A 20,592-nucleotide genomic window follows, 5' to 3' on the forward strand; every position below is an offset into this window, starting at 1 on the left:
ACACATTACACTAACAACACACACACACACACAGAGTACTTTGAAAGAAAAAAAAAATAGAAAAAAACTAACTCACCATATTTGATTGAACTCTCTTGCCATTTTTGGTTCCCCTGTCATAGATGTAATTACCCTGTTACAGAAGAAACAGAAAAAAAACCACCTATTTTATTACATAAAAGATATCAAACTGTATGCATGATTTTATTTCACTTGCCAAGTAAAACTCACCTCTCACAGGTCTGGGTGAAACTAAATAAGACTTTCTACTGGATAGTGGTCTATAGTATATCCTGTCACCAGTAGTTTGTATTGTGTCAGAAACATTGTAAAACTAATTTCTAATAATGTTAGAAACAAAATTTCTAACATTGGTTATACACACAGAAATTCAAAGAATCATTTTTAACTGAAATAAACAAATTGAACAGTAAAATAATTTTTTAAAATCTTTACATGCCATATATACAGATCTCTTTATATGCACAAATAGTAACTTACAGCTTGATCTGATCCTACAAAGGATATAGCTCTAATATCAGGGTGATCACAGATAAAGTTTACAGCTGAAAATATAAAATAAAAACTTTCAGAAAAATTTTAAAATCTATTCATTTCTTTTTAACTGTTTTACATCCATTTTAAAAAGCCAGCATGAATAGAATGGGCTTTGCAAAATTTTATATATTTCCATTTATTGAAACAATTTGAGGCATAGCATAGCTACAAGCATGGATTTGTGATAAAATACTTCATTTATAGGTTAAGGTTATCATTGGTTTCATGTTAGAGGAAGTTCCTCAATAATTATCAAGTGTATCACATGGAACATCGGTGTTCACCTCCATGACCCATGTGACAGGCTTGATAACTGTTGAAGGACTTCTCTTAACATGAAACCAACAGTAGCCTTAACCCATTAATAAATATATGTGTGTATATATATCCTGAACTACAAAAGAAATGTCACACTGTAAAAGATTACTTGTTTCACACACTATTGAGATTATATGGATTTATCGCATTTCTAGGTAATCTGACATCAGATGTCACTGACCTACAACACCACTCTCTTTTGAAAACAAAAGGATTGCATGAGGGGTTCAAACTCGTTCACTTTTCGTGAACATGGTAATGCTCATGAACACATCTTTATGAAAAGCATAATGCACATGCAAAACGTTGACTCATTGGGTATAAAAGGCACCCAAATTTACCAGCCTGTCATTCATTTCCTGAACGCAGCAAGCATACCAAGACTGACACAAAATCAGAGGGAGCAAGCTATCGGATGTCTTCATGCTGATCAATGTCCATGGGTCATTGCTAATGACTTGAACTGCAGTATTCGGACAACTGAGCGGCTGAGGGTACGATACAATGCCACAAACAACAAGGACGATCAATCATGCAGTGGCCAACCAAGGGTTACAATGGCACATCAAGATTGCCACCTGCACTGACAGCACTTGCAGGACCAATTCTGGAGAGCAACAGAATCAGCCAGGCAGACCATAGGGATTCATCACAAACCTATTTGTGCAGAGACAGTTCACCACCAACTGAGATCTTTCAATTTGTCTTGTCAACATCTAGCTAGGAGCACCATCCTCACAGATCATCATCAACGGGCACGTCTGCAGTGGGCTCAAAAATGTCAGAACTGGCAGTATCAGCAGTGGAGGACTGTAGTTTTCACTGACAAAAATCAATATTGCATTTCTGTGGTAGATGGAAGAGCTAGGGTTTGGAGAAGAAGGGGTTAATGTCATGCCGATGGCTGTGTGGTGGAGAGAGACTTCTGGAGAGGACAGAGCATCATGGTATGGGGTGGGATTGCACTCAACCAGAAGCTTGGATCGGTGGTCTTCCAAAACATTGGCCAAGGCCAGGGCAATGTAGTAACCGCTGCTTGCTACATTGACCAAGTGTTGAGGCCTAACATTGTGCAATACTTTGCCTGTCATCAGAATCACATGTTCTAACAAGTCAATGCCTATGCCCATACTGCTAGGTTGACAACAGACTTCCTCCAACAGCACAACATCCAGACACTGCCATCGCCTGCTCTAGGTCTGGACTTGAACCTCGTAGAGCACCTGTGAAGCGAAATCCAAAGAGGGCTAAATGGCAGCCGTCCAAAGTCAACAACTGCGGCACAGCTCACTGTAATTTTTAACAGAGTGTGGGTTGCTATCCCCATGGCCTTCTTCAATCATTTGGTGCATTCGATGTACAGAAGATACCTGGTGGTAATCAATGCTAATGATGGCCACACAAGATATTGAGTTCATCTCTTTGGATTCAGGACACTCCGTCATCATGTGACACCATGCGACATCAAACATGTTTCAGGAAATGACGTTTTATCATTAGGAGAGAACGGTTTCTTAATTAGAACTCTTTAATCAATGCTACCCTTGAATTGTGGGTACTTGTTAAAATGTTTTTTTTTTATGTTAGGTGCACAACTAAAGGAGACTAAAGTTATGCCTGTATCTATGTGTGTGTATGTGTGAAATGTTTGTCTATCAATCTAAGGAAAATCTTTCTCACACAAGTCTTGACATTGAGTGAGAAGGGTGGAATAAACCAAATGACATTTCTGTGGTGCTTCCTTTTCTGGGGGTTAGGGCCAGGCATGTAAGAGATGCGGTCCTTAAATCCTTAAATCCACTCAAGGCCAGTGCCTCATTGTAGTAGGGCGCAGTAGCGTCAAAGATATCTTGGCTCGAGGAGAGATTTGAGATCCTCTTGCTAGACCTTTCACTAGGTTCTTGAAAACTATAGACAGGGTGACAGGAGGCTGTGCTAATATAAGACAGTCTCTTGTTTTGCTTGTGATAGGGCCTGTATGTACCAGAGCTCAGATCTAAAGTAACATCTAAGAAATCTACTGTGGTAAGATTAGTCTCAATGGTGATCTTGAGACCATTGAGGGTGCTAATTAGGTCCTTTCTAAGTTTATCTAATGTGTGGCTGTTGGCTCCACTTGAGGTGGATAGGGTGTCATCTCTGTAGAGGCCAAAGAGATGTTCAGGGTGTACAGTCTGATAAGATCACAGACATAAGTGTTGTCATATGCTCCCATAGCTACATCTAATGAGCCCTCGAATCTTTGCCGAACAGCACTGTCTTCCTGGCATGCATTATCACTCTAACCTCACTATAATAACTGTGAAGCCCTTGGTAAAGGAAATAGCCTTCAACAATAACTCTTTATATATTTTTGTGTGTGTGTCTTTGGCTCTGTGTTTATGTCCCCACCACCGCTTGACAACCGACTTTAGTGTATTTAAGTCCTCATAACTTAGCAGTACGGCAAAAGAGATTGATAGCATAAGTACTAGGCTTACAAAAATAAGTCCTAGGGTCAATTTCTTAGACTAAAAAAACAAAAACAAAACCTTTAAAGCGATGCTCCAGCATGGCTGCAGTCAAATGACTGAAACAAGTAAAAGAAAGAGTGTATATATATATATATATATATATATATATACACACACAATTTTGAGTGTGTCTCTTTGTGTTGGTATCATGAAATAATTGCAGGTGTTATCATAACACAAGCTGTGTCTTGTTTACAATCATCCATGAAAACACTGGCCATGAGGAAGTATTAGCTTGTTTAGAAACAGTGAGGTTGACAACAGGAAAGGCATTAATAGAAAAACTGCCTCAACAAATTCCACCTGACCCATGTAAGCATAAAAATGTGGATACTAAAATGATGATAAAATAGTGATTACAGCTAAACATCAACTGCATCAAACTCAACAATCTAGGCAGCCATGCCAAGACATAGGCACTCTCCATCTTCCTATCTTTTGGTTGGCATTAGGAAAGGCATCCAGCTGTAGAAACCAAGCCAAAACAGACTATGGAACATGTGCAGCCCCAGGCCTTGCCAGTTCCTGGCAAGCCATCCAACTCATGCCTGCATGGAAAATGGACATTAAATGTAGATGATGATGTAATGTCCTTCTTACCATTACTAATGAATTTTGTAAATTGAATAAAACCTACACCAACCCGACTACGTTTTCTCTACATTATCCTTGTCTCTTAACTGAAAGGGGCCAAAAGAAGCTATAGGTTTAGACCTTTCTTTCACATAAACGGATTAAAAATTTATTTTAAATTAATTTGTTCAAGGGAACTGGTGGAGAAAGAGAACTGATTTTTTCCTTTTTACTTACAGTCATGTTGTCCATGGATAACATTCACAACACCATCAGGAAAGCCTGCTTGTTTTGCCAATTCCATGAGAATCATACAAGCTCCTGGATCTCGCTCAGAGGGTTTAATAAGCATGGTGTTACCACAGGTTAAGGCAATTGGGAACATCTAACAATGGAGAACATTGAAAAGAAAACTTCAGTGATTAAAAAAAAATAACTACAAAGGTATCAAACTTTATAAGATTTTATATTCATGCACTAATTTTGAGCAGCCTTCAACTTTTTCAATCCAAAGGATTTTTTTAACCAAATATTTACAAGCTATTATTTATAGCTTTATCTACTTTGTGTTTCATCATTTGAAAAATATGTATAAGTAGAGATTATTCTTTGATTACAACTTGGAACTGCACAATTACAAAGGTCACGTGAAGAAAATTTATATATTAGATTGTCCAGAAAGTCCGTGCCGATTTTTAAAGGAAAGAAAAAGGTCAATAAATACTTGCCATTACATTTTTAATCAACCAAATACGAACCATTTTGTTGCACAATGTGTCTCCATCTTTTCTTTAACATGAAAATACCCTCTTCGCAGAATTGAGGTGGTTTCATGGCAAATAAGTCGAAAGGTAAGCTACTATAAATCGGCACAAACTTTCCAGACAACCCAATAGTTATTTCTCTGAGACATCTAACCCTTTAGCATTCAAACTATGCTGTCAAATGTAATACATATTTATGCACATTCTTTTGAATTCATCATGCATTATCTCATAGCTTTGTCAGATAGATGTGAGAGGTTAGATCTAACTAGTTTGAACATAAAGGAGGTAGAATATTTGGACCAGATGTGGGAGGTTTAAATGCTAAAGGATGACAGAGTGAGAACATAATGCATAGCTGAATAACTTTGCTAAACATGCCATCAAGTATGATGAACACAATGATTTTTGTATCAATAATTTTACTATACAGATGCAGAGATAACAAAAGGTGCCATACATTCTGGAGCAATATCCAAAACCACTTCATCTTCTAAGTAACTTCAAAAAACTTTACTTACCCACAAAGGTATCATAGCAGGGAAATTAAATGGTGTGATTCCAGCACAAACTCCAAGAGGTTCTCGAATAGTCATAGTATCCATGTCTTTGGCAATTCCAGTTAAAGTTTCACCAAGGCACGTAGCCGATAAACTACAGCAAGTTTCAACAACCTCTAAATATATTAAGAAATAAGACAGAAAAAGTATAAGTTGAATCCAAGTGATCTTTTTGAAAACACAAAGCATCTTGTATAAACTGTTAGGTACAACTAATATTTACAGTTCTTTGTTTCTTCTTTGACAACTATGAGGGGAGGTCAAAAAGTAATGCCATTTTCTTTATTTCATGTGAAATTTTTGATAAAAATAACTGAAAATTTTCCCAGTTGTAAATGATTATATCATTTACGTTCTGAAATATTCTGTTTCTTACTTTTCAGGTTTTTAGACCGGTAAAGAAAATTCGAAATGGCTGCCCCCTTAGAGTTACATCAAAAACAAAGAGCAGTGATTGAATTTCTTGTTGCTGAGGGAGAAACCCCTACGATCATTCACCGACGATTACAAAATCGTCTTTGAGAACAATACTTTAGATTATAGCAATGTCTGCAGGTGGGTCCATTGTCTGAAAGACGAAAAAGTAGTGTAGCTGATAAACCCCGTTCTGGCCATCCGCCTGCTTATGTGAATCCTACCAATAAAGCAAAAGCAGAGCTCTGATCAGAGAAGACAGTGCATAACTCTTGATGAGTTGGCAGAAAACCTTGAAGTGATCCATGGAAGTGCTTACAACATTGTTGAATCACTTGGCTTTTCAAAAGTGTATGCCTGCTGGGTACCGAGAGAGCTGACTACCAAATGCAAGACTGACAGGGTCAATGCCTGCACTCACCAGATTTAGCGCCTTCAGACTATCATCTCTTTGGCCCTACGAAAGAGAGTTTGAGAGGCAAACATTACTCCAGTGACGAGGAAGTGGCTCAAAGAACAGTCAACAGAATTTTACGGGGCAGGGATATATGCTCTCATTTGAAGGAGGAACATTGCTACTGAGAGAAATGGTGATTATGTTGAGAAGTAGGGATGTGATCCACAGAGGGCCAGCTTCATTTTGATGTATGATACATGTTCCTGTGTTGGTAATTATACCTGTCCTAAACAAAATGGCATTACTTTTTGACTCACCCTCATACAATTGACAGACTCACTGCAGCATCACTATTGATTTAAGGATCAATAGTTTGTTACCCATCTATTATGTTGTATGCCTTGAACTCCTTGAAGTATTTATAGTCTACTTAACTGTAAATTTTTATTAAAAGATTTAGTTCAGATCTTCAATCTAAGCAGTGAGGTCACTCTAGTTTCTGTCTCACAAAGCTTTGGCTGGTCCAAGGCATCACACAGTGAAAATGAACCTGAGACCATGTGGTAGGGATGCAAACTTCTTACCACTCGGCGGCCATACTTGTATCTATAGGCTAATTGTTGCTGGTACAGACCACCATCAGTTTCTTCAGACTTCTGAACTTACACAACACACACTCATTGCTATAACATCACCTAACACATGTACCAAGACCATCACCTTACACAAAACATGCCCTAACTACCATACTACCAACTCAAAGTAAGATTTTAGTAGTAAATCAATGGCTCAGTACTACACTTGATGGTCAGTATACAAGTCACAGAAAATATGTAAAGAAAAGTGATGAAAATCACTGCAGTACAAGATATAGAGACAAATTTATTTTAATACTTCAGTCTTCTGCCCTTATCTTTTATTTTTAAATCAGCCAATGAGAAAGTGTCTATGTTGTTGCTCAACCCACTAGAAAGAGCAGCTAAATCCTACGAACCACAAACAACCTTCTTAAAAACAGAAGGACACATTTCACACTCCCAAACACAGAATCTCTGAATAAGAATAGGATGGTCATGGTTGGAATACCTTTAATCATAATTCTTGCTTAATCAGGGCTGACCTGATACTTTTAGCATTTAGACTGGCCATAAGCATCCCAAATAGTTGATGTTTTATATGGGGTGACAGCACTAAGCAGTGATGTGTATAAATACAACCTTGTTACTAGTTCAAATATGTTTGAGGCATGGATTTGAATATGCCTCAAGTATATTTGAACTGGTAAAAAGTTTGTATCTATGTTTTATGTTCAAGCCAGACAGATCTGACCTCTCACACCTATCCTTCAATGCCATTCTACAAATAAACAATCACATCATAGAAGTTTCAAAGCTACAAGATATATCATGATTAATTCAGAACAATATGAATAAATAACCAGAACATTTGACAGAAGAATCTGAATGCTAAAAGCTTAGAGTGACAAGAAAAACAACACCAAAAAAAATTAAGCATTGTCACATTGCTAAGCACCAGTTCTTTAGTTTTGTTTGAGGTTAAAGTTCAAGGAATGTGAACAAGACACTTTGAATGAGATGTGGTAAATGTCTCAACCATAGACAATTTCTGAAGTAAACTCTTTCTGTATTAAGACTTTCAGTATGCAATCCAAAAAATAAACAGTAAAAAGATATCAATTGCAGTGAAAACCAAGTGAGTCACAGACAACCTTATTCTCTGACATGATTCAAGACAAGGAAACAAAAGAGATAACTAGTGTTACAGACGCCTCCAACATGCAAGTATACAATGAAACTACTTACGTAGACCTCGAAGAACATCTCCTTCAGCATCGACCAGAGTTTTCCCTTGCTCTTCAGTGATATTTTTTGCCAGCTTTCCCTGAAAAATTACAAAAACAAACATTTAAAACAAAGTATCACAAAATCCTTTTATTTAAAGCCAGGTTAAATTTAGGTGCTTGTTCTCCAATAAACACTTGAATAAAATAAAACGTGAACACCAGCTGTAGGTATACCTCCACAAACACCAGTCATAATGAGGGAGCTTCTATGAAGGAAGAGTGATCAAACTCCTTTAAATCATAATATACTGTTTTATGTAACCTTGGCAGAATTTGAACTCAGAATGTAAAGACTGACAAAATGAAGCTAAGCACTTTGTCTAGCATGCTAACAGTTCTACCAGCTCACCACTTTGGGCACATCTAGTAATATAACACGGGGTACATTAGGACTAAAACAAAAAAAAAGAAAAGAAAATGGGATGGTATAACTCTAAGGTTTTTTTTGTTTTATTTTGTTTTGTTTTTAAGATTACTCTGTATCAGGATTCACCTGAGGCTAAATAACAACATACACAAACAGTCTACCATTCAAATCAACCGGCTATAAATAACAGCCAAAGCAACCTTATATCATACCATACTGATAAATATATTAAAAAGATACACCAACAATGTAGTTCTTGAAACTCAAAAAAGATGGGATGGACACAGCTGGAATGCCTTTAATCATAGATCTGGTGGGTAAGGGCTGACCTAGTGCTACAGAATACCACTGTCAACACAACCATTATCAAAACACACCAACAGAGTAACATACCATATTGTCTTTGATCAGTTGCTGGAGATTGAACATGCACTGCTGTCTAGTCAGGATGGTACTGTTGCGCCACGAACTGAAGGCTTTTTTGCAAGACTCTACAGCTGCATTCATCTCCTCCTGGGTAGATTCTGGCACCCGTGTAATGACTTCATTTGTGGCCTGTGAAGTAGATAGAATATGTTCATTTGATTGATGGATAGATTTAGGTAAAGAGATAGACTTAAATATAGGTAGATCTATTAGTACACTATGTATGCCCACATACGCACATATATACTTTACACAAGAAAAAGGTAAGCTCCGGCATTAATAGTCTTAGTATTAAATTTCAGTGGAAAGAAGTAAAAATATTTAAACGTTTCTTCACTAAAGAGATGAATGATTCAACCATATAATCACAGTAAAAATATAAATAAAATGTTAGAAGTTACTGTTACACATTATTACAAATGTTTGTTTATTCACAACACTGCTTTCTTGTGCCCACTACTATATTTTGTTTAGCTGGACTGGCATCATGCATGATCAGCACATTTTGATGTTAATTTACTATTTTAAAAAAACGTTTCCGTAGTCATTTAAGAGTTGTCTTCCTTGTGGTACATGGGTACTGATGGTTGTCAAGGAGTGAGAAATTTGCTCACCATTCCGCCGAGAGAGGACACCTTGAAATGATTTAATGTTTTTAAGCACCTGTTACCAAAAGGTAAGAAAGGTTCTAGCAAATTTAGCAGTGTAAATAGCCTTTGTAAAACATGTCCCAAACATATTTGAGTGGATCTAAATGTTTGTTTTTAAGAATATTTCTTTACGGCAATTATACAGAAACATAAACATGATCCTCTATAAGGCAACCATTGGTAACAATGACAGCAGTGTATCACTCCATATTTGAGATGGCGAGATTTGGTTTTTCTTCTTTTTTTTGTTAACATTTAATGTTTACTTTTGAAAAGGACAATTCGAGAAATTTTCGTTTTTGTTCCACAAAACTGTTTCACATTACTATGTGAACAAACATGTCATGTGAACACCCAAACTTAAGTCTGATTGTGTAATCTGTTGTGAACCATTCATATCAAGCTTACATTTTTATTGTAGCGCTTGCGTGTCGTCGTTCAGTTTTGACTGAGCAGAATTTTTATTCATGCCATTTCTACTGTAACCTTGTTTTTTTATTCAGACACAGTATATCTAAGACAACACTTCGTTAAAATAGCATGTGAGCTGAAGGAAATTTGGCTGCTATTTTTACCAGAGTGAGCACTTACACAGATACTCCCCCATTTGCTCATGTATAAGCCAGGTATCTCATTTGTATTCTGTGTGTATCTATCTATATACAATATACATTTCTCTATTTTCATATCTGACTGTATTTGATTGCATGCGTGTGTGTGTGTGTGTGGGTGTGTGTGTGTGTGTTGTGCACATGTGTGTGTACGTGTTTCAGTATATTCATGTGTATGTAGTTGTGTAAATATAAATGTACTTACAGGATTATGCAAGTCAATCCATTTGTTTGTCTTGGACTCCACAAATTCTCCATCGATGAACATTTTTGTGGTTGGCTGCAATAATTCAACAAAATCATATTTCATTTCTCTGTTTCTCCCATTGCAACACAATACTGAATGGATGAACATTAATGAACAGTACTAATTGGAAAAGTTGCATTTAGTAGTCCCATTACATTTAAGAAGTTGTGGTTCTTGAATAAATGAACAACTCAAACTGCTTCTTTTTAACCTGAATTTCTTTAAATATGGAAGAACTGTTTTTTTACTGGGCCAAATAGGAAGAATTACTTCAGTTATTGAGCTGTTTAACCATTTTGATACCAACTCACCAGAGACTACCTTTGGTACCATGATACACACTTCCTGTTTTAAAAAAACCATCCATCAAAAATTCCAAGTTAATAACAAAACAGTTTATTAAATTCTTCATCATTTTAAAGATTAATTGGAACAAAGCAGTGTATTTCAATAGAAATATGATAATAAAACCATTAATATATCTTATTAAAAAGGCATTTCAATGAATTTGGTTAAAGGGTGGCACAATATTACATTGTAAGGTTAGTGAATACTTTTATTACCATATTTCGGTTCAAATATATGGCCTTTGTTTCAATTCTTTATGTGTATAATGAAGAATTAAAAAGAATAACATATTATTACACTGGGGATTGGAATATAGATTAACATAAAATTTTGATAGGTTTTAATTTAGATCACATTACAGCACAAGATTGATATTATTGCAATATGGGGTTTCTTTGGTGCAATGAGGTGTTAGTAAAGTAAATGAAGATGTATTTCATCTGCTATGTCAATAATAACTGAAGTACACTTGTGAACATTTAAATGAAATATTTACTGCTGGACTGTAACATATTTATTAATTATTAGCTATTTATAATGCATAACATAAAATGTTTGCTGACTGGGAAAGAGACAAACTGCCCCAAAATTACATATTGTGTACTTGATGAAATTTCAAGAGAGTGTTGCACTTTGAGCTTGTTCCAAATGGTCATGCTGTAGTGCTTTGAAAGTGCACTACCCAGCATTGGTCAATTGAACACACACACTCCCCACAGTATGACAATGCTCTGGCACACACAGCCAATGTGACCAAACAGAAACCTAAGGAACTTGAGAGGCTGGAAGTGCTGCCTCACCCTGCCTACAGGTCAGACCTTGCATCATCAGATTACCACTTTTTCCAAGCCATGGCTCATTTCCTCTGAGAAAGAGGTTCAAAAATGTGGAGGAGGTTGAAAACTAGTACAAGGAGTCTTTTTGCCTCTAAATCAGCCAAATGGTATAGGTGTGAAATTGTGTGTCTGGCATGATGGCAACAGACAATAGAATATGATGGGATATATTTTGATGAATAAACTCTTTACATATCTAATTTGTTTGAACTATCAATTAAAGCTTGAAATACGAAAAAGCTTTTGACTACATACATACATGCCGCATATATATAATATATATACACACACACACACACACACACACACACACACTACAATCTTAGTGCTGGAATGACTCATTTGCTGTTTGCAAATAAAATTATTCATTTATTCTTTGAAAAGAGCATTACAGTAGCACATACACTCTCCACAGCATTACAATGCTCTGGCAGAGCAGGAACAATTGAGTGGTGAAGTTACACCAAAAAATAAAGACACTACTACATATTGGAAGTACTTCATATTTTTTTTATTTGATCATCCAAATCAATATGTATAAAACAAAAATTTTAAAAACTTTTCACTAAAACATCTATTCTTATTATAAGTGTTAAATTAATTTTTCTGGTATATATTGCTGATTTAAAAAACAAAATGATAAAATGTTTTTAAAAAACTTACAGCTGCATAGCGACACGTCTGGGTGTGGAACTGAGACACTGATCCCAAGAAAGACACCTGAAAGCAAAATAAAAGATAAAAACTAATATAAATCAATAGTACAGAAAGTGGCAGCAGGGAAGTATCCAGGAGTCATGACCTGGATGTCGCCTGCCCCCGCCCCTCCCCGCCCTTACAGTGTAAGGGAGTTAAGGGCCAAAACAGTTGAAACACTTGCATGAAGAGGACTTCTTCTCTGAAGACCTTCTGCTCTTCAGTTCTCCCAAGAGTCGTTTTACTATCTCAACAGCAAGTTAACAAGTGGTATGCTGCATTTCAGATCCAATTATAAATGATGTACAATTGAACAGCCAACAAAATTGAAGGTCAAGTGACATAACAAAATAAAAAAAAAAATTTAAAAAACTAATGAAAATAAAACGTGCATGCATACACACACACACACATCAGCAGAAATGTGTTAGTGAAAGAGTGAAAAGTTAAGAGAAACTGAAAATACCTCCTTCCCTACTTCCTCTATCAATCTATCCCATGGAAGCTTCTTCGTGGTAACTAACCTATTACACATAAGCCAAGTTTACTTCAAATCCCATCTTACCATCTTAAAAAGATATGTATCAAAGTCAATGTAGTCCTAGGTACGCTATGCCTTAAACAATTACAGGATGATCAGGTAATAGAAAGAGCAGCCAAATCTCCCTCAAATCTCATCTGATGATATTGAAAAAAAAACAAAGCATACCCAAGCCAATATTGTAGATACATTATGCCTTAAACAATGACAGGATAGGTAGGCACTAAACATAGCAGCCAAATTTCCCTTAAATCCAACTTAACCATCTGAAGAATTTGATGCATCCAGTATAATCCTAGATATACTATGCCTTAATGATATATCAGGTTTTGAATGCCTTTGTTCAGAATTATGCTCAAGAAGGCTGACATGGGGCTAAACAACTGGCCTATCTGTCCCTTTAAAATTCACATCAGCCAATAAACAGTGAAACTGTAGCTTCAACAAAGTATCCCAAACATTGAACATGGAACTTGTCTGTGATAAACTATGGCATAGAAATATATACAAGATAATTAGAAGTATAGAATAATACTTGGTAGGGAAACCAAATATGGAGAAGATAGATTGCTTAGAATAAACACAAAAGCAGAAGAATTAATGATTATGACCTTTAACAACTTGGATAATGTAGTAAAGATTGCCAACATAACATGGCAGTCCTGGTTTAGGACTAATGTTGCTGTAATTTAGCCCCAGGAGACATCGTCTCCAGCTGGCTATGCGACACGATCTGTGTCCTTATATTTTCGAACAAGGGAATCTAGCGCCCCCACTCAGCTCAAAACAATATCTATGTATCGCGATTTCTGGGTTATTTCCCTTCATCAGCACAGAATAATTGCTTGGCTAAAGGTGGCACTGCCAAATTCCTGTTCGAAATATAGTTTTCAAGGTGACAACTAGTCAATGATTTATAAATTAGAAAATTACTGAGGCTAAATTACAGCAACATTGGTCCTAAACCAGGACTGCCATGTTATGTTGGCAAACAATCTTTACTACAAAGTATTATTGCTGAATATCTCGCATTGTGAGCCACCTCTAGTTGAGCAATTATTCTGTGCTGATGAAGGGAAATAACCCAGAAATCACGATACACAGATATTGTTTTGAGCTGAGTGGGGGTGCTAGATTCTCTTGTTCGAAAATATAAGGACACATATCGTGTCGTATAGCCAGCTGGAGACGATGTCTCCTGGGGCTAAATTACAGCAATATTAGTCCTAAACCAGGACTGCCATGTTATGTTGGCAAACAATCTTTACTACAAAGTACTGTTGCTGAATATCTCACGTTGTGAGATTTGAAAATAGTAATTTTCTAACTTGGATAATGCTGTGAACAGAGAAAGAGAGAGGTAGGAGTTGTGCGCATGTAGATGAGATGTGTGTGCATGTTTAATAGTGTGTGTGTGTGTGTGTCAGCTATTGAGAGTAAACTTCTTAATGTCCCAATAGCTGAACCACAGAGTTGTAAGGAAATTTACTCTCACCAACTACTAGCATCATTTTAATGTCAACTTTTCCTTGCTTAGATGGGTCAGACAGAATTTGCTAAGGCATCTACAACCAGATGCCCTTCCTATCACCAAGATTATATCATATATATCTAAGTCACAATATATGGATTCATGTAATTCAGTAGTATTCATAAAAACATTCTAGTGGAGCTGAACATCTTATCTGACCACCAGTCCCCAGATCTCAATGTTATTGAGCATTTATGGTGCACTTTAGAAAAACATGTAAGGAGTCGATACCTTCCACCATCATCACTACAAGAACTGGAGACTGTTTTAGCTGAAGAATGGACAAACATTTCTTTGGAAACAATTCAAACTTTGTACGAGTCCAAACCTTGTAGAACTCAAGCTGGAATTACTGCCAAAGGCAGTCCTACCCCATTTTAAAATAATTTGTTTGAAATTTTAAGGTGTTTCCATTATTTTGTCCAACCCCTGAATATGTACACACTCACACACACATGTATATGCACACATACATACACACATATATGCACACATACATACACACATATATGCACACATACATACACACATATGCACACATACATACAAACATATATGCACACATACATACAAACATATATGCACACATACATACAAACATATATGCACACATACATACAAACATATATGCACACATACATACAAACATATATGCACACATACATACAAACATATATGCACACATACATACAAACATATATGCACACATACATACAAACATATGCACACATACATACAAACATATATGCACACATACATACACATATATATATATATATATATATATATATATATATATACACATACACACACCTACACATGTATATTCACACATATTGACACACACGCATGTATATACACACACACACAAACATGCACTACGAGATCTAGATAAACATTAAGAGCACAGAAGGGAAAGGTTTATAATCAAGGTATGGCAAAATCTGTGTATTATATGTTGTATAAAAATAAATTTTTTTTAAAATTTGGTAATGATATCAGAACCAGGTAAGTTAAGGGACATATAGACCAGTTTAAGTGGTAAAAGGAAAGATTACTTTTATATAAAGGCTCCATAACATCTCATCCTTACAGAACTGTTAGGTAGTCACTACAAAGACCACTCAAGCCATGAGCTCATCTTACATATGGGAAAGAGGTACACATTACCTTATTGATTGAAAGTAATAGATCAGAGGCAGAATAATAAGATAAATGATTCAATAACATATAGCCTTATTTAAAAAATATAAGGATACAAAAAAATTTAACAATTATGAAAATTCCTAAAGTGTGTACTGATATAAGGAGATATAACAGTATAAAAGTATGGCATATACTTACATATACAAAAAGGATTTATATATATATATATATATATATATATATAAATAAATATATGCATACACACACACACACGTTTATATAAAGAATATATTATAATTATAAGGCGTAATCATAAGTAACTGAAAAATATCAATTTAAGTACCATATTGCATCATATCATGCATACCTGCTCATAGAATGTTATACCAGCATAGAACGTAATATACACACACGTACATACATATATATACATGCACAGATATACAATATATACACACACACGTACATACATATATATACATGCACATATATACAATATATACACACACACGTACATACATATATGTACATGCACATATATACAATATATACACACACTAGAATGTTACCTGTCACATACCATGTAACTTTGCAAGTATACTTCTGCCACCATCGGTAATATCAGATAACGTGGCATACAATTTTAATTTAACATATCAAATTTCTTGATAAAAAAATAATTTTTGATAGAAAAATATTACCTTCAAATAAAATTGAATAAAACAGTATTCAAAAAAATTAAAAATTTACTCTCCATACTGATTTTAAATTATGGAAGTTCACACACACTCCTTCTCTGTTAATGACACTTTCTCTCCTCTGTGTGTGTGTAGCATTCCTTTATTCATTGCCTGCCAGCAAGCCTAGCATGTGTACTTATCCTGCACTACTTACAGTAGCTTTCTCTGTATCTCTCTTTTACTGTCTCTCCCCTTCTCTCCATACAATGTAAGCACAAGAGGAGAAACCAACTAACCAACATTTATATCAGCTATTTATGTATGTGTGTATATATATATATATATATATATATATATATATATATATATAATGTAGCTGATATAAATGTTGGTCAGTTGATTGTTCCTCTCAAGCTTACATCGTATGATGATGATCTATATATGTGTATATATGAAATACATTTCTTATAACAATCTATACTGATTTAAGTTTCATCAGTAAGTACTCAACATATTCTATGATATTCAAACTCTGTTATATCCTCACTTGTACATGTTCTTTTCTTCAGTTTTGGTGAGAGTGTGTTTTGAGCAACCTTAGTTGTAGAAACTATAATTGGCTTATAATGCTGTAGTAATATTCTGCCATTAAATCATGTGTAATTGTTATATGGTGGCTAAACATGCAGCTGCTGTGGCAGTATAGTTTACAGTAAACAACAATAATGAACTATTGTTCACATATATGGTTTTAATACTTTTTATTCATGATCGCACAAGTACTGTCACACAAAAAGCAAGCTCCTGGCAAAGCAAGGTCATGACCTGATTTTGATTCTCTGTTGACCTGAATTTACTTATACCCACTATACATGGGTGGGTTGAAAAATTCATAGGCTGACAATGAAGGAGTGATGTTGGAGCTGTGAAATTTTGCATGCATTAATTTGCATTTTTCTTAATAACTGCATTGTTTCTTTCCAGGTAAACAGACACCTGGCTGCTCAAAAAAGATTTCAAAAGAAACTAGTAGCAACTACTCTTAAAAAGAAACAAAATTTGGCATCATGGTGTTATCAAAAGTAGGCAACTAAATTTAGGGGAGGAAGGGAGAGTGTTGAAGATGACCCAAAGTCTAATGTCATGCAACTACCATCACTGAGGAAAAACATTGATCTATATCTAATGTTGATTGACGCAAGTCCAACTGTTTCCTTGAACATTTTCTTACCCAGGATGAGCCTTAAGTTCATTACTTTGAGCCAAAGACAAAGAGACAATCCATGCACTGGAAACACCTCTCTTCACCTGCCCCAAAGAAATTCAGGATCATTCCATGTGCAGGGAAGGAAATGGCCTCAGTTTTTTTGAGATGCAAAAGGCATTGTATTCATTAACTATCTTCAAAAGGGCCACACCACCAATGGAGAGTACTATGCCAACTTACTGAGGCAGTTACAAAAGGCTATCAAAACCAAACGCCCAAGAAAATGGAGGAAAAGGGTCTTCTTTCATCAGGAAGAAGTCCTTGCTTTCAATGACTATTCTCCTGATTTGGCCCCATCTGACTATCATCTGTTCCCCAACCTGAAGAAACTTGCCTGGAAACCAGTATTGTACTGGTGATGTCATATCTGCTGTTGATGACTTTTAGACCAACAGAATGGAAACTTCTTCACCAATGGGATCCAAGGACTGCAACACTGATGAAAGAAGTGTGTGAACCACAAGAAGAGCGATGTTGGAAAATAAACATTTGGTCACATTCTATGAGAGTATCTTGGTCAGCCTATGAACTTTTCAGCCAACCTTTGTATAATGTCTCAGAGAAAAGGAACTACAAACAATATCACTATATGCTTTCCCTAAAATATACAAGGCCAACAGCATTCATTGCCAATCTTACAGCAAAACTGTTGTGGATGGATTCTGACCACCCACCACAAATGACTGAAGGTGGACTGTCTCATTGTTATAAAGTAAAGAACTGTGACTGATTGGCAGTTCGGGTTAGTAAGCAGTTCACTATGAGCCTTTGATATAGAGTGTTGAGTCTCGTGTAATATTAATAGTAGAGCATCAAGTAAATACTTTCTTTCCCCCCTGCTTCATTACATTATATATCCAACATACAAGGATATAAAAGTGGTGACGAGGATGAGATCCCCACTGAAGTATTGTGCAACACTTTTGAGGTACCAACACCCAAGTAATTTGAAACTACTTTTTCTAGCACCAGAAAACGGAAAAGGAAGGAAACACTGGAATTGAACCCTAAATGTAAGAGATATTAAAACTCTAAGAGGAGTTCAATTCTCAAAATGGGAGAAGATGGGGGAGACTGATTCTAAAGTGGGGAGACTGATTCTAAAGTGGGGAGACAGAAGGTGAACTGTCTTATTGTTATAAAGAACTGTGAGTGGTTAACAGTTCGGGTTGGTAAGCAATCCACTGTAAGCCTTTGATATAGAGCATTGAATCCTGTGTAATAATAGAAAACTAGGGCCATAATAGAAAACATTTGCCCAAAGTGCCATGCAGTAAGACTGAATCTAAGACCACACGGTTGGGAATTGAAAAGAAAATTTAAATTGTTCAAAAGCCAATACAATATAAGCTGAAATAAAGAGAGTAAAAGCAGAAGTATGACTTCTCTACTTCTGTATTCAAACTTTAACCCAATACTAATGAAAAAATTGTTTCCCAAATACATGGGAAGAAAGTGGTGAGAAAGAGAAAGGCAGAAAATCTTAGTGAAGTTGGAGGTAAAAACAGTAAGAAAGGAAGAGGGGGATTATTAATCAATGTAAGGTAGGGAGGAGATTTTTCTGGTCAGTTGGAGGTGACTGACTTATAAACAACTTTTGAATTAAAAATATGCACATTCGTGTCTATACAAACACTTAATTGAAATTAACCTGTTAGCTCCAATATTTTCACATCCAAATGCATCCACAAAGCTGCTAACCTCCATGCTCTCTCTCCCACTTTTTTCCAAACTTATTAAGTTTGGAAGAAGGGTCATTGTGCCTTCCTCCAGACCTTCATACAATGGTCATGAGTTTGATGTCATTAATGTTTTGTTTAAACTGTTGCAGTTTAAACACTTTCAGGAAAGGTGAAAGGAACGAGCAGAAGATTCCAGAGAGTTGGTGTTTCGAGGTGGAAGGACTGAACATACTGGTTAGTGTAGGACCTGCAGGATCTTGGACACAAAGGTTAATGAGAACTGATGAGACAAGTGTGTTGTGAACGCCTGAGTATAAGAGATACCAGACCAGCCAATACTAAGGAGCAGGTCATTAAAGTAACAATAGAAAAGACAGGGAAAAAGAGATGGCCAAAGACTGGAATGTCTGTGAGTGAGTTACAGTAATCCCTCACCACACAACAATACTGTTTCTACTTTGTGGATTTTCACCTATCGCAGGAGGTTTTGGAACATAACACCCATGATAGTCGAGGGATTCCTGTAATGCCAATCAGTCAAGTGGTCTTTCTTTGAAGGCAGACTAGGATGCCTGAGTGCTTAGCAATATCCCAGATGTGGGAGCAATATTCCTTTTTGAGCCTCACTCAAGCTTTGTAGAGAGTAGACAATTTTGGAGGGCTGAAATATTTTATGGCCTGGAAGAGAAGGGCCAGTCTTAGGTATGTTAAGAATATGTTATTTGGTGCAACTGTGAAGGCTCTAGTAGAGTACCACTTCTGTTTGGGGCAGGCCAATGCAACAGTATTTTCTTGATATAAGTAGTGCTTGAACATTTTTTGACACTAAAAGCAACAAGATTGGCATGGTCGTACTAGGACATTCGCAAAATCACTGTTCATGGAATCAGTGCAGGTTTGGCATGTGGTGTCTAAGTTGTGTGTTGATGATGTATAGTTGGAGATGGTTAGGAAGAAATGAAGAATTGTAACACCCGTATAAGAGAGTTGTTGGATGTGACAGCAAGTAGGTCATTGATGTATAGGTCAAAGAGAGTGGAGGGCAAAACCTAACCCATGGGTATTACCAGAGTTGACTGAATGTGGGACAGAAAGAGCTCTATCAACATATTCTGCAGCTGTGTGATCTGGTTGGAAGCTACATATCTAAAAGATGAGTGGAGCCTATAGTCAGAAAGCTTTGATAGGAAATCCACAACATGGATGAAGGCTTTGCAGGTGTCTAAGCTAAAAACACTGCTGTTGCCAAACTTCTCCAACACAAGATCCCACTGGTGACATAAGAAAATAGTTCTTCAGTGGGTCTGACTCAAAACGGGAATGTGGTAAATAACAATATGCATATACATGCACTGTATATGCACAAGCATGCTTATTTTCCAACTTGCACCTCTATAACTGAGCAGCTCTCTGTCCATCTGCCTATCTGTTTTTCTATCAGCATGTCTACTACCTCCATTCAAAACCACCTGGGGTTCAATCCATTTCTAAAAGTAGTAAGATTAGTGAGCTACTAATGGTGATAATTCCTGTCCTATTGTACACAAGGAGAAAACTTGAATTCAAGAAATTTCAAGCTATATTACAGATCCAGATCCCAAGA

The 20,592-nt window shown here is 36.2% G+C and overlaps 1 protein-coding gene across 1 annotated transcript in view; it reads right to left on the minus strand.

Moving 5' to 3' along the window:
• The window catches only part of LOC106879407 (putative methylmalonate-semialdehyde/malonate-semialdehyde dehydrogenase [acylating], mitochondrial), a 36,083-nt gene that overhangs the window by 13,134 nt on the left and 2,357 nt on the right, over positions 1-20,592 (minus strand). The window contains exons 2-9 of the mRNA XM_089360514.1: positions 12,110-12,166; positions 10,221-10,295; positions 8,722-8,883; positions 7,921-7,999; positions 5,248-5,402; positions 4,200-4,347; positions 502-566; positions 77-133 (exon numbers count right to left, since the gene is read on the minus strand). Coding sequence (XP_089216640.1) covers positions 77-133; positions 502-566; positions 4,200-4,347; positions 5,248-5,402; positions 7,921-7,999; positions 8,722-8,883; positions 10,221-10,295; positions 12,110-12,166 — 798 coding nt within the window. The remainder of the gene's footprint in view (positions 1-76; positions 134-501; positions 567-4,199; positions 4,348-5,247; positions 5,403-7,920; positions 8,000-8,721; positions 8,884-10,220; positions 10,296-12,109; positions 12,167-20,592) is intronic.

The sequence above is a fragment of the Octopus bimaculoides genome, chromosome 11, assembly GCF_046866305.1.
Source record: "Octopus bimaculoides isolate indiv1 chromosome 11, ASM4686630v1, whole genome shotgun sequence".
Lineage (NCBI taxonomy): Eukaryota > Metazoa > Mollusca > Cephalopoda > Octopoda > Octopodidae > Octopus > Octopus bimaculoides.